Source organism: Onychostoma macrolepis, chromosome 20 (assembly GCF_012432095.1).
Source record: "Onychostoma macrolepis isolate SWU-2019 chromosome 20, ASM1243209v1, whole genome shotgun sequence".
NCBI lineage: Eukaryota > Metazoa > Chordata > Actinopteri > Cypriniformes > Cyprinidae > Onychostoma > Onychostoma macrolepis.
The window spans coordinates 18180524-18194805 of NC_081174.1; the positions used below are offsets into that span (position 1 = coordinate 18180524).

At 36.4% G+C, this 14282-nt stretch overlaps 1 protein-coding gene across 3 annotated transcripts in view; it reads right to left on the minus strand.

Annotated features, from left to right (window-relative positions):
• The window catches only part of rgs6 (regulator of G protein signaling 6), a 68508-nt gene that overhangs the window by 13306 nt on the left and 40920 nt on the right, over positions 1-14282 (minus strand). For all 3 annotated transcript variants that reach the window (XM_058754912.1, XM_058754910.1, XM_058754911.1), the window contains exons 3-7: positions 6737-6833; positions 5489-5539; positions 5294-5400; positions 1623-1674; positions 1078-1142 (exon numbers count right to left, since the gene is read on the minus strand). In XM_058754912.1, the coding sequence (XP_058610895.1) occupies positions 1078-1142; positions 1623-1674; positions 5294-5400; positions 5489-5539; positions 6737-6833 (372 nt within the window). The remainder of the gene's footprint in view (positions 1-1077; positions 1143-1622; positions 1675-5293; positions 5401-5488; positions 5540-6736; positions 6834-14282) is intronic.

Below are 14282 nucleotides of genomic sequence, written 5' to 3' on the forward strand. Positions count from 1 at the left end.
TAAAGAAACTACTACAAATAATTAATAAGAAATTATATTTTATTTTACACATTTATATATTATATTTTAATGTTACAAATCTATTTATTTATAATAAATGCTGTTCATTTGAACTTTTCATTCATTAAATAATCCTTAAAAACATTTATCAAAGTTTCCACAAAATTATTATTTTCAACATTGATAATAGACAACTAAATCAGTCAATCAAATATCAGAATGATTTCTGAAGGATCATGTGACACTAAAGACCAGAGTAACGTTTGCTGAAAATTCAGCTTTGCCATCACAGGAATAAATGACATTTTAAAACATATTAAAAACAGGAAGCAGTTATTTTACATTGTAATGATATTTCATAATATTATGGTTTTAACTGTAATTTTAATTAAATGATTGCAGCCTTGATGAGCAAAAAAAGACCTCAAAACATTTCAAAATCTAACCAACTTAAAATTTTATATAGAATTTTGCATATAAAATGCATAAAAATGTATATATTTTTATATTTCTTATTTGTTTTCTTTCTTTTATATAAATATACATTATAAATAGTATATCAACTTTTTTTTCTTTATAGTATAATTGAGACAAATATTTTTGAAAAGCATAAAGCATGCTGACTTTGGCATCACAGCTCAGAATAGTCACTTCAGTCAATCTGCATGTCATAATGCCATTTCAACAACAACAAAAAGTTCAGAAATGAGCATCCATTAGCAAAGACTGAAGCAGGCATTACAGAGGTCCTTGTTCAAGCCACTTAAAAAAAAAAAAAAAAAAAAAAATCAAAAAATCAAAAACAATGTCAAAAGCTCCACAGAGGCACAGAGTTTACGCTCTTTGAGGGAATCAATCTACAAATGACCTACTTATCGTTACCTCTGCACATTAAGCAAGGACAGGAGAAATAAATGACACACTTCACCTTTAATTCTCAATGACAAGGGCTCATAATTGGTATTTTCAGGTATAAAATAACATCTGTCAATAGCTGTGAGAATCCAAACTGAGATGCTTTTGCCAGCAAAACACTTCCATTTTCTCTGTCGGCTGTCATCGCAGTGGGTCACTTACCGCCTCATAGTCCGCCAGCTCCAGCCGGGTCTTGTTCTGCATGGTCCGTTTGCACAGATAGATGGCTGTGACAGGCAACAGAGAGAGAAAGAGACAGGCAGAGAAGAGAGAAACAGACAAGAGGCCATAAGAAACTTGGCCTTATCAACCGTCATGTATAATCCCACCCCTACACACACACACACACACACACATCCAGTGTAAGCCCTTGATTGGATTTAGTATTTTCCTCTGCATCTATCATCTCTGCTTGGCCAGTTTACAGACAGTAGGAACTGAGAATGAGTCACTATTGACCATCAGTGAACATCTGCCCACAGTCAACACATTCTCATACACCTACTAATGCTCGGCAGTTCTCCCTGACTGTTCGGCTGTCAAACAGAGCTGTAATAATCCTGGGAAAGCAGACTGTGGGCTGAACACTGGGTATCCAGCGTCTCTGGGACCTTATGAGTTGTATTAGCTCTCTGAACAACATCTGCGGTAAAGCTATGTGTGCTCTTACGTCACTGTGACCATGCCCAGGAGGGTCCTTCTCTTACCGTAGTCTGTGTTCTCTGGCTCCCAGCAATTAGAGGGCCAAAAGTATGGAGCCTGGGTGGGAAAGAGAGAAATGATTACTCTTTTGTAGATGAGCAAAATTGTAAAATTGAATAGGCAGACTTTGGAGTGTGAACAAAATCTTACTCTAGCCAAAATACACTCAATTGCACTGCTCATTTCTCATATTTTTACATTGAGATTTCCTTTGATGTCATCTAACACTGACTTTAAATAAATCTGTAAAAACACAAATAATTTAATAACACTGTTAAATCTAATCTGTAATCTCACAATGAAATTCCTTTTTTATACTATAAAAATGATGCCTGAATTTACTTGTTAGTTTTTTTTGTGTTTTTCCCCCTTGTTTAGACAAAGTCTATATTAAATGAACACGAAAATACTTATTGGCTCATTGCTTTGGCTAGAATTGTAATATTGGTGCATATTAATAATAACGATAATGATAATTATAATTATATATATATTATAAGTATATATATATACTGGAATCCCAAAATGAATAATGGTTAATTGACTTAATATACAGCTTCAACATTCCCAGTTTGAGTTAATAAAAATATTTGGTAATACTTTATTTTAAGGTGTCCTTGTTACACGTTACATATACTTACTATTATAATAACAATAAATTATGCATAATTACATGCAAGTAAACCTAAGCCAAACCCTAATCCTAACCCTATAGTAAGAACATGGTGTTAATTAATTTTACTCCGTACTTAAATGTATAATTACACTGTAACAAGGACACCTTAAAATAAAGTGTAACCAAATATTTGAAAGTAAGCAATGTTGTCACTAAAAGCAGAGGTCACACATAATATTAGGTGTACTTAGATCCAAAAATAAGTACAATGTACTTATTGTGTTCTTATTTATTGCAAAACACGTTTGCTTCTATTGAGGTATGGGTAAGGTTAGGGACAGGTTTGGTGGTATGGGTAGGTTTAAGGGTAGGTCAAGGTGTAAGGGATGGGTCAACAGTGTAACTATGAATGTAATTACAGATGTATTACAAGTAGTTATTTTTTTAAATATAAGAACAATATCAAAACATGTATGTACACAGTAAGCGTATTGTTTCATTTAAATCATAGTACTTAAGGCCACCTAATATAAAGTAACTACTCTATTTAAAATCAAGTGAGTCTGAAAGAATGTCTGCCATCTGTTTACTAGCCAAAGCTGAAGCTGCAATTGTGATTCTTTTTCCGTGCAGTTATTATATGAAGATATTCATGTTATGAAAGCTATTAACAACATTTGTAACAACTGAACTAACTCCCTCGCCTTTGTGGAGCCAGTCTAAAAGACTACAGGCAGCACAAAGCAAATGATGGTGCATTGAGATCATTATCGTCAGGCAATGAGCTGAGCCATACTCCAGAGAAACAGAAACACTAATTCTCTCCTGAGTAATTAATGAGCGTACAAAAGAAACTCAGATTCATTCATTGGCTTATTGATACTGTATCAAGCTTATTGGAAAGATAGCCTAATGCCATTATCCGAGAATTCGGCTAAAACTCTGGATAAATTACAGTTGGTGTGTTGGTTGATATTGAGAATATATTAATTTAACAAGATACTTCAGTACTGTAATTGAGTATTGATGCATAATCATTACACCTGCACCAACATTTAATTGTATTTTAGTAAATGCTTTGCATGTGACTGATTTTTTTTTTTGTCTCTTTAAAGACAAATTCCAGATTGACATGGTAAATATGGTGGATCAGTGTAATTGAGTGCCTATGAGTAAAGATGGCAGATTTCGAATCAAGCTGTCAAGCTCCAGCTGAGCGACTGCCATTGAGATGAATGGGAATGCAAATTGATAGCTTTCTCCAGGTATTATAGAAATCTTTGGCTGAAGAGAATCTGTTCAATGTTGCAATCATTTCCAAATGAAATGACAGAGCTTTTCACAGCTTTACCCAGCAGTGTTTCTCCTGTGAAACATAAGAGTTACATGAGCTAACGACGCTCAAAGGAAGATGTGCCCTTGGCCATCTCCTCACTAATCATCTAAATCACTGAAAAATTAAGGATCAGCCTTTATCAGATAAGTATCCCCCTTTTTCTGGAGGAAATACTTATTAACACCTCAGATCTTAAAGTGCCCCTATTATGGATTTTTGAAAATTACCTTTCATGCAGTGTGCAACACAGCTCTAAGAGAATGAAAACATCCTGCAAAGTTTTAAATCTGAAAGAGCACCGTGTATAAAGTTATTGTCTCTCAAAAGAAAGAGTCGACTCTGAATCATTGAAACGAGTCCTTTTTAAAACGAATCTTAAGCAGTTTCATTTTGACGTCAACATGAAACATTAGCATATTGCCCGCCTACTTGTTGCCACTAGGTGCCACTTTTGGAGCGTTAAAAATAGCTGTTTCCCCGGTAACCAGAGATGTTCTTACTATAGGGAGATGAGAGGGTCTGTATTACTTATTGGAGAAAGCGTAACACCATGTATTTCTAGCGAGAAATTAGTATTACAGTAATTAAATATTCGTTTAGTTATCACCAAAACTCTTTCTATTTTGTTGTAGATCATTAAACCGTTACGCTGCCTCAGAAGCCTGTCCGAAATCAGTTTCGTGAGATGCCTTCGTGCAAAAACGCTGCCTGCAAAGTCATTGCCTCATAAGGCAGCGAGGCAGCAAGTCAGCTGCCTAAGTTTTCGGATGCAGCCAATGAGAAGTGCCGTAAGCTGAATCCCACTTGTCGCAAAAAGTCAGTGACTTCTCTTATAAAATTGCATTTTTTTCGTGGTAAACTCAAAAAATTGTTCATTCCAAAAGTATTGTTTAGTGTAAAACATGTTGAAGATTAGCAGATAGGCTGTTGATTCATTAAATGATAAGCCGTTTCCTCTAAAAAAGCTGTTTATTCAGCATAGTGAAGCCTCTTCTCCATTGACATCCATTAAAAAAAAACGGCCTCTGGTCTCCTTTCCCACGTACTGCCAGACCGGAAGTGTTAGCTTTAGCCGTTACGCGTTTTCGGCTAATGGTTGCAGGCTTGCCTTCTAGTGGCTTTGCAGTAACGCTGTACACAAAGCAGCACTGCACTGCTTTAAATGAAATCGACTAATTGGACCAATCACTGCAGATTAGCGTCAAGCAATAGACAAACATAATACAACTGTTCAAAAGTTTTAAAATATTTTTTAAAGTCTCACCATGGCTGCATTTAATTGTTCAAAAATATAGTATACATAAATGTATAAATGGTGATACTTTTTTTATTTTTTAAGATTAAAAGAACAGAATTTTTAAATAAAAAAATAAAAAAATAAAATCGGACACTGCTGTCACTTTTGATCCATTTAATGCACAATGCATCCTTGCTGAATAAAAGTAATAATTTCTTTCAGGTTATGTATTTATAGTATGTTAAATAAATCTCAGTAATGTGCTGCCTATATAGAGAAGTGCTTAATAAAGGCAGCTGCACTGATCAAACACGGTCCTATTTGTTCAGTAGGTGTAAAGGTCAGTGGAGCTTCTTCATAGTGTGTCTTAGGTGTGATTTGCACAGTAGATTCAGAATCTCGGCAGTGCTGAAGTGAAACAGGATCACATCCTGGAAACCACAGCTGCCAGGATACAATCCACGTGTTGGTAGATGGATAAGCACACCTGAAAGCGGTATAACGTCCCATCATCCTTGAGGGTGAGAACATGATCAGAGATAGGGAATATGTAGCCTTGGGAGGCGATCAGGCTGCCGATGTGTATGGCCTCCGCTGTAAAAACAGAAAATAATGCATTTGCTTTCACAAACGATTTGCAATCATCAATAAGATGTGTATCTTTCTTCATATCAACACCTACCAGGATCATCTATGTTGAGGTTCTTCATCATCCACTGAACAATGTCAGAACCTGACGTTTAAAACAGGGAAACATATCACCTTATTTTCACATGCAAATGTATGCATAAATTCTCAAAGCCTTGATAAAGATCAAAATCATCACGTGTGTCAAGACACGTTATGGTTTAAAATTCAATGCGTGTCAGATCATTCAAGCTAAATCTACATTAACACCATCTCAATCATGTACAACATCAACGCTTTAGTTCCAAATCAGCTATTAGTTATCCGGATGTGGGCCTGCAGGCATCCATTTAGAGCTGCTCACTGTAGTAATTGTGTTTAGCGATGTGTGCAAATCAAGCCATATCTTAAAGTTTATTCTCTTTGAGGGTTTATAAGGACAAATAACTGTTCTTCCAGCATTCATTATCACACACTAAAGGAATCTGTGAAAGTTAAAGTGGTTAGTAGGATCGACCACAGGGGCGTATGGCTCCTGATCTGTCACCGATTTAAAAAAAAAAAATGAATAAAAAATTCCTCCCTCTGATCTATGAAATGCCCTGGCAACTAAGCACAACCCCCTGTACATATTTTATCAGCACTGACAGTGATATCAATTTTTAACAACATATTTTTAAAAGCATCATTAACTTAGATAAATAAGAAAACTGCTGTTTGAAAGGTGCACTCAGTAACTTTTTCCTCATTAAAAAAGTTTTACACCAACTGTAATGAATAATGCTTTTGAAATATATATTTATTAAAATCAGATGAAGACTATTGTGAACCTATTATGAAACACTTTTGCTTACAGAATAAATTAATCATGTCTGACTGCTAATAATAATTCTGATAAGAGAAAATAAACAGGCTGAAAAGCGAAAGCCAAATATTACTAGCCAATAGAATAAATAACTTGAATTTCATAAACAAATACATACAAGCAAGCAAGCAATCAAACAAACAAACTTAGCAGTGTTCATCTTGTTGCTATACTGATGATTTTCTAATTTAAGTAAGCAAATTAAATTATTTAATTATTTAAAATCAATATTTCATGTGAATGTATTTGTTTATTTACATTAGCTGACTGTACATTAGCCCTTATATATTGATTATTTTACTGAAGGTATAGAAAATATTGCTAAGAAATTGTTAAAAAAATGTGTACAGCTCAACTGCTACAATTAAACTGTACTGTACTGTTCTATCAAATCACACACCAGTTTAAACCCAAACTTTCCCACTCCTGCCAGTATACCTGTAACAACGCTGGGAATCTTGGACAGGAAGCTCTTGACCGTTCTGACAGGCACACCTTCAGTTTCATCTTGGAGGCGTGTGATGATGTCCTCAATCTACAGGAAGAGGGAAGAAAGAGAGTATGTCTAGTTAGTTTGGCTGACTCACATCTACAGTCTAGGCCTGTTTCACTTTTATTTCAGGACCCATATTGACAGGATACAGAATTAACACAGCCCACAAAAGCAGCACAGCAGAAGCGTAGCTGCAAGTGGAGTTGACACTGAATCTATTTTTGCTGTATGTCGTGCGCAGAATTCAGCAGAAAATGCAATGATCAAAATACAGTAAAACAGAAATACTGTGAAATATTATTACAATTTAAAATGACTGTTTTGTATTGATTGTATTAATTGATTTCATTCTTGTAATGGCAAAACTGTATTTTCAACAGCCATTACTCCAGAAATGTATTAAAATATAAACTCTTATACTATTTTCAAAATATTAGTGTTTTTACTGTATTTTTGATCAAATAAATGCAGCCTTGGTAAGCATACGAGACTTCCTTTCACAAAAATCTTAACACTCAACGTAGTAAACCAGAAATCAGCTGTTTCACACTGTCAGTATGAAAGCACAATGCTTATTTTTATTTACACCATTCATTTACACTATTAGACTAGATCTGGTTATTTTACAGCTTTCTCCATGTGTTGTGTAGTATCACATTCTAACCAAACTGTCAATCATGATAGGTGTAAACACACACCTACGTCTCCTGCTGCACACATTACTAAGTACTTGCACGCAAAGCATTGGCCAAATTTATTTATTCCATTTCTATTTATATTCCCAAAATCTTCAACAGCCACAGAAATGCACCTTTCACTTGTGATGGGAACATCTGTTCTCGTTCCTCTCTGGTTACGCAGGCGTCTAAGCATCGGTGGAGGCCTTTGGAATATACAAGCTCACACCTACAGTCTATAAATAATCCCGGCACTGATGAAAACAGCTCGTGGTTTTGCAGGAGAGAGGGAGCGTAATGAGATTAGGTAGCTTTCTCTGCTTTGGAGATTGCATGTTGTCATCACTGCTCTGTGGCGCTCGACGCTCTTTTTTTGCACGTGTCGTGTAGGAGGCGACATCTCAGTTGCTTTGGAGACATTTAATGCATACAGTAGCTATATATAAACAATCAAAGCCAGCCCCCGACCCTTGTGAGCCCATGACAACACGATGCAGCTAAAATAAAGCAAAGCCACTTCAATTCGAGTATAAAGAGAAGGCACATGTCGAACAAAACATACAGCTGTGCTACATGAGGACCCGCCCTCATTATCCCAAAAAACACTCTAGTCATCCAATCCATTACCACGTGAGACTAATTTCCCCTCTCTACCCATGAAAGCACTTCACTTCGTTTAATGCTCTCTATCTAGTGGCTAAAACACGAGTCTATGGCGCAAACTATTCTAAATGGGCCGATGAGTGTTGGCTTGAGTCCCAAGAGAGATCCTGGCTGTAGACAGACAGCACTGCCAGACAGGAAGTCCACCTCTAAAGCCAGCAGCGACAGGGTAAGCCAAAGCAGAGCGTCTGCTTAATACTCAAATCAATACAGATAAAATACTACATAGTGTTTAGAGGACAAAAAATGACACCAGTGCCTGCCCAACAAAATTCTTAAGTTTCAGTAAGGAATCATGGGAAAAGTAGGCCTGGATTATGGCCCCATATACAGTGCGACTTGACCACTAGGGCCCAAGCGCCTATGTTTAGGGGCCATTCATGCAGAAAGCATTTTTACATTTAAAACACAAAAAAGAAAAATGTATTAATTAAGCAGCACAACAGTTTCTAACTTTGATAAGCACCATATCAGCATATTAAAACGATTTCTGAAGGATCATGTGACACTGAAAACTGGAGTAATGGCTGCTGAAAATTCAGCTTTGAATACAAGTGAAACACAAAGCACATTCTTTAGTCTAAAATCTAATTGATATCTAATACGCTAATCTAATATTTAACCTAACAAAACATGCATTTTCTAATTTTGTCAAATCATCCTTTTCGCTTAAAGTAGGATAAATGGTCTGTTACAAAAGCCAGCAGGACTATCCCAGAGGAAAAGGGCTTAATTTTGAGCAAATTTGCACTCGTCATCATAATGAAGCCATGTATCTATCCTTAATGAGAGTGAATGCCATTAAATGAAGTTAACGGATGTCATGCCTTATCTTTTTGAGAGACGCTCTTCACTCGGCTTCATGCTGGTTTGTCATTCTATTTCAGTACAATCAGCAGCACTCACTAGAGAGCTCTTTTTAAGATGGGCCCTTGAGTTGGTACCAACCCAAAGAGCACTTACATATGTCATATTCTGTCAAAACACTGTGCCGAGTTCTTATTAGGTTATCACAGTACCGTCCCCCTCAGAGGCCACCGCAGTGTGTGCTAAATGTAGCAATTAGCGCTCTTGCTTCTTCAAGGAAAGCTGGTGAACCAGCCTCCAGTTCGGGAAGTGTCTGTCATCATTTTCCAAAGAAAAATGACAAGCCCTGGCACATTATTTCACATGTGAAAGAAAATAACAATAACAATAACAATTAACTGTTTTGATGCAGTTAATATTAAAATAAAGCATTAGGCAAGGAAATACAAACTCAAATGGCTCAAATGGGAGAGCATAGCACTGGCAACACCAAATCAGGAGTTCAGTTCCCAGAGACTGCATAAAAATATGTTTTTCATGTATGTACAAATTACCAAAGAAAGAATGTATTGCTAATAAACATTTTAAAATACAATACAATATATAATATATAAAAATATATTTACACTACCATTCAAAAGTTTGGGGTCTGTCACTTTGAGGTCATTAAAAGTATCCTGAAAAAATTGTCACAGTTTCCACAAAAATATTAAAGTCCGCATGAAATCAAAATTTACTTTATTAGCGCACATGTACAGTGGCCGAGAGAGCTCAACGCGCTGCAAATAGAAAAAACACCTGCAAATTAAGAAAACAACTTCATCAATTTGACAACGCACGCGCTGCAAATGCTCAACACAACCAAATAAATGAAGGCACTGCAAATAGAAAAAAACACCTGAAAATTAAGAAAACAACTTCATCAATTTGACAACGCACGCGTTGCTAATGCTCACAACACATTTATTTGCATGTGTTTTCTGAAGTTGCAGCGCGTTGAGCTCTCGGCCACCGTACACACTGCTAGTCTTGATTTGAACAATTAATCCGTGCAAGTTAATCCGCTGAAAATTTTTTTTTTGTTTTGGTAATCTTTAATCAAAATCGGAACATTTGCTTCGGCTCTGGAATGGCATTCCTTCTCTGATGATGTCAGTTTGACGGCTTGGCCAGAATATCCTTAAACACACCCCTCCAACCGTTAGGTTGCTATGAGTCAGAGACAGAGAGGAGGAGCGCAAAAATAAAACCACGCCCTATTCAATATTCCGTTTCATCTGGAAATACATCACTACACTGAAATAAAGTCGGGCAGCAACTTCCGGTTCACACGGACTTTAAGCAATATAACTGTTTGCAATGCATCTTGAGCATCATATTAGAACATTAGCATATTAGAATGATTTTTGAAGGATCATGTAAAGTAACAGCTGCTGAAAATTCAGCTTTACCATAACAGGAATAAATTCATATTCATATTCATATATATATATATATAATTTTTCTTTTTCTTTTATTACCATATTATTTCACAATATTATTGCTTTTACTATATTTTAATAAAATAATTGCAGGCTTATTGAGCATACAAGACTTTAAAAAAACATCTTAACCCCAAACCTTTGAAGTGTATACTGTCCAAAATATATTTTGTGATTGGATTTAAAAGTTTAAATTGAATCCATTTGCTATATTGAAAAAATATATTTCCTAAAGGAATGCTGTTTGCAACATATGTAAAGCATTTATTTGAAATATATTTTAGCAAGGAAAAAGCTAAAAAAAATAAATAAATTAAAAAAAACATCACAAAGTGCCTCGCAAATTGAAAAAAAAAAAAAAAAAAAAAAAAAAAAGAAAAAAAAAAAAAGAGTTCTTTTTAATATCAGTATGTGTCTTTTATTGTTAAAGTGCATGTGGTCTCTTTGGAATTCAGCAAAGTATTTTAAGTCAAGTAGTCCTGTTATAATGTCTTTGTGACACAACTGCACTGCAGATTATCATTGGGGACATTTAAAAGAGAAGCATCAAGTTAGGATCAAGCAACACTCACTCGTCACTTTCCTAATAGAAAAATGGGCACCAAAAGGGCAAATTTCTTTGATCGGAGAACGCTCACTCTGTGTTGCCTTGAGCTTGCTGCAAATGTCAAACACATCGCTGTTTACAGCCTTTTTATTAGGCTTGCTTGAGTAATAAATAAACACTGCATACTGAGACAAACACTACAAAAATTACAATAACTAAATACATTTTATGCAATACATAATATATACATATATATAGTATTTTGTCTATATGGAAACATGTTGATGACGGCATTATCTCGCTGTCTCCAAGAGATCAGAATGAGAGGCAGCCGCAGATGTGGGTGGCTACATATCAGATTCACCCATAAGAGCCCCTTCTCAATCAAGCCCATCTTTCAAACTTGATTACAGCAAGTCTCAGAGCCTGTGAATGGCACTCTTACAGAGGAGAAGAGAAAAAAAACAAGGACAGATTTCCACCTCTACTGAAGCCACTTAAGAGGCAGGTCATTTCTCAAGCAAAATAGATGGTGGAAAAGCACCTTCTTGTGCACTAGCTTGTCTTGCTTGCCAGGTAAATCCATGAAATTAAAACACGCCACTTTGGAGATGCATCAAGTTCGGGCTGTGTAGCAAAGCAGCGTGAGTTAGTTCATGAGACAGGTTAGTGTCGCCATAGATAACAGCATGGGAAGCGCTCCTGATTATAATACCTTTGCAGCATCCTGTGGCTCATCTGCTCAGTCCCTGCAGGAGATATGTGAACAATCGATGCTGTTGATTTTCCACAGCCAGGTCCTGATGAATGACACTCAACCATGTCTACCCGAGGCGCATACTGACGTGACAAGCATTTCTTATACTGAGAGGCGGCATTATGACAGCTTCAAACCCCACAGTGGGATAATAATGTTATGAAATGTGGTCAAAGGATGCCCATAAAGAAGTTAATTGCAAAAAGATTTTGCAATGAACATAACTTGCCAATTAACATCTAATATTGTGAATTCTGTCTCATATAATCAGATGAGATGGAAGTAAACATTTAACATGCTATATCATACTTGGTCACATAGCAACTGACACTAAATAGAATTAAAAAAAAAAAAAAAAAAAAAAAAAGGTAATTGTAACTTTTTATCTCACAATTCTTAATTTTTTTGTTTGCAATTGCAAGTTTACATCTCGCAATTTTTCTCAGAATTGTGAGATTTAAATTCATAATTCTGAGAAATAAAATTGCAATTCTGAGAAATAGTCAGAATTGTGAGATATAAACTTGCAATTGCAAACAAAAAAATGAAGAATTGTGAGATAAAAAGTCGCACTTTTAAACTTTTTCTCAGAATTGCGAGTTTATGACTTTATAACATGCAGTTCCAAGTCATTAAGTCAGAACTGTGAGATATAAACTCGCAATTCAAATTGGACTCAGAATTGGACTTTATAACTCGCAATGGCAAGGTTATATCTCACAATTCTGAGAACAAAAAGTCAGAATTGCAAGTTTGTGTCACGCAATTCTGAGGAAAATCTGAATTGTAAGATAAAAACTCACAATTACCTTTTTTTAATTTATTTTTTTATTCAGTGGCAGAAACGGGCTTCCATGTGGACCTGGCTGATTTAAAGACAATATGAAATAAAATAAATAAAAAATTACCCTGTACCAATTTTCATTGCTGCCTCCCATGTGCGATGAGTGCGGTGGGTTGAAACTCCCAAGTGCATCCATTATGACTTAAAAAATCCTGTATTGTAGTGTCTGTACTCGGTACTGATTTTCAGTTCCTTGCATGCCCCAACAAAATTTGTACCACAGTCAGATCATATCTGTTTAGCTGGCCCTCGAATGGAGAAGAATCTCCGTAGAGCATTTATGAAGCTTGATGTGTCCAACGATTCAATCACTTCAATATGTATAGCTCTTATGCTCATGCATGTGAATAGTACTACCCAGCGTTTGATGTTAGCTTCACCTCTTCTAGTTCGTTGTGCTGTGATCTTCCATGGTCCAAAAACATCCAGTCTGACATAAGAGAAAGGGGGATCAGTACTCAGGCGGTCTATAGGTAAAATCGGCCATTTTTTGTTTCTCTATCTTTCCTCTCAATTTGCAGTAGGTGATGCACTGATGGGTAATGCTACTAATTCTTCGTTTGCCACCAATTATCCACAGACCAGCAGCTCTCAAAGCACCTTCTGTGAAAAGGCGTCCTTGATGTCGAACCTGGGAGTGATACTGTCGAATAAGTAAGGTTGTAATGTGACTACGACCAGGTAAGATTAAAGGGTTCACTTTATCTTTCTCAAAGGCTGACTGGGATAAGCGGCCACCAATCCTGAGTAGGCCTGACTCATCTATGTATGGGCTCAGATTGAAGAGAGGACTGTTCTTAGATATGTTTGTTTTTCTCTCAAGGCACTTTAGTTCATCCTGAAAGGTCTCCTGCTGCAGGCTACGTATTATGACCTCCTTAGCATTTTGTAGATATTCTACTGAATGTAGTTTATGACAGACGTGCCATCCTCTGCATTCCATTGATTTGTTGTCTTTGCTGAAAGAGTGAGCAATGTGTTTTAGTCTTGAAACAGTGTGTAGAAGGCATTGCCAGTCTGAAAACTTCTCAAAGTACATAGTGTCAAGTTAATGGCAGACAACTTTAGAGGCACAAACGCTGATGTCGGGGCGAATTTCATCATCAGATTCAGGATCAACAAGTGACTTGCCATGTGCTCTTCATTAGGTTTTCAGCTAAGATAGATCTTGAAGCAGGGTTGTGGTCAGTAGGAACATACTTCCATTGCTCTGGGCATGTGGATCTTCTTATACACTGTAGTCGGTTGTTCACATACACATAAAATCTTCTAGATTCATTGTGGATGTATCCAAGAACAACTTTACTATCCGAGTAGAAAATAACAGAATCAAATTTGACATCAATCTCATCTGACATTTTCAGCCATCTCAACGGCGACTACTGCTGCACATAGCTCAAGTCTTGGAATTGTAATTTCAGGGCATGGAGCGAGCTTGGCTTTTCCACAAATGAAACCAACGTTTACTTTGCCATCTGTATCAGTGGTCCTTAAATAGGCAACAGCAGCAATGGCAGTGGTAGAAGCATCACTGAAAACACACATTTCTTTTCTCTGTGCGTTGTTGAGAGTGTCGGAGGTGTATGCTCTGGAGATGGTCATTTTTTCCAGTTCTTCCAAAGAGTCTCTCCATGATTTCCATTCTTTGAACATCGGTTCTGACAGAGGAGCATCCCAATCACATGCCTCCATGGTGAGCTCTCTGAGCAAAGATC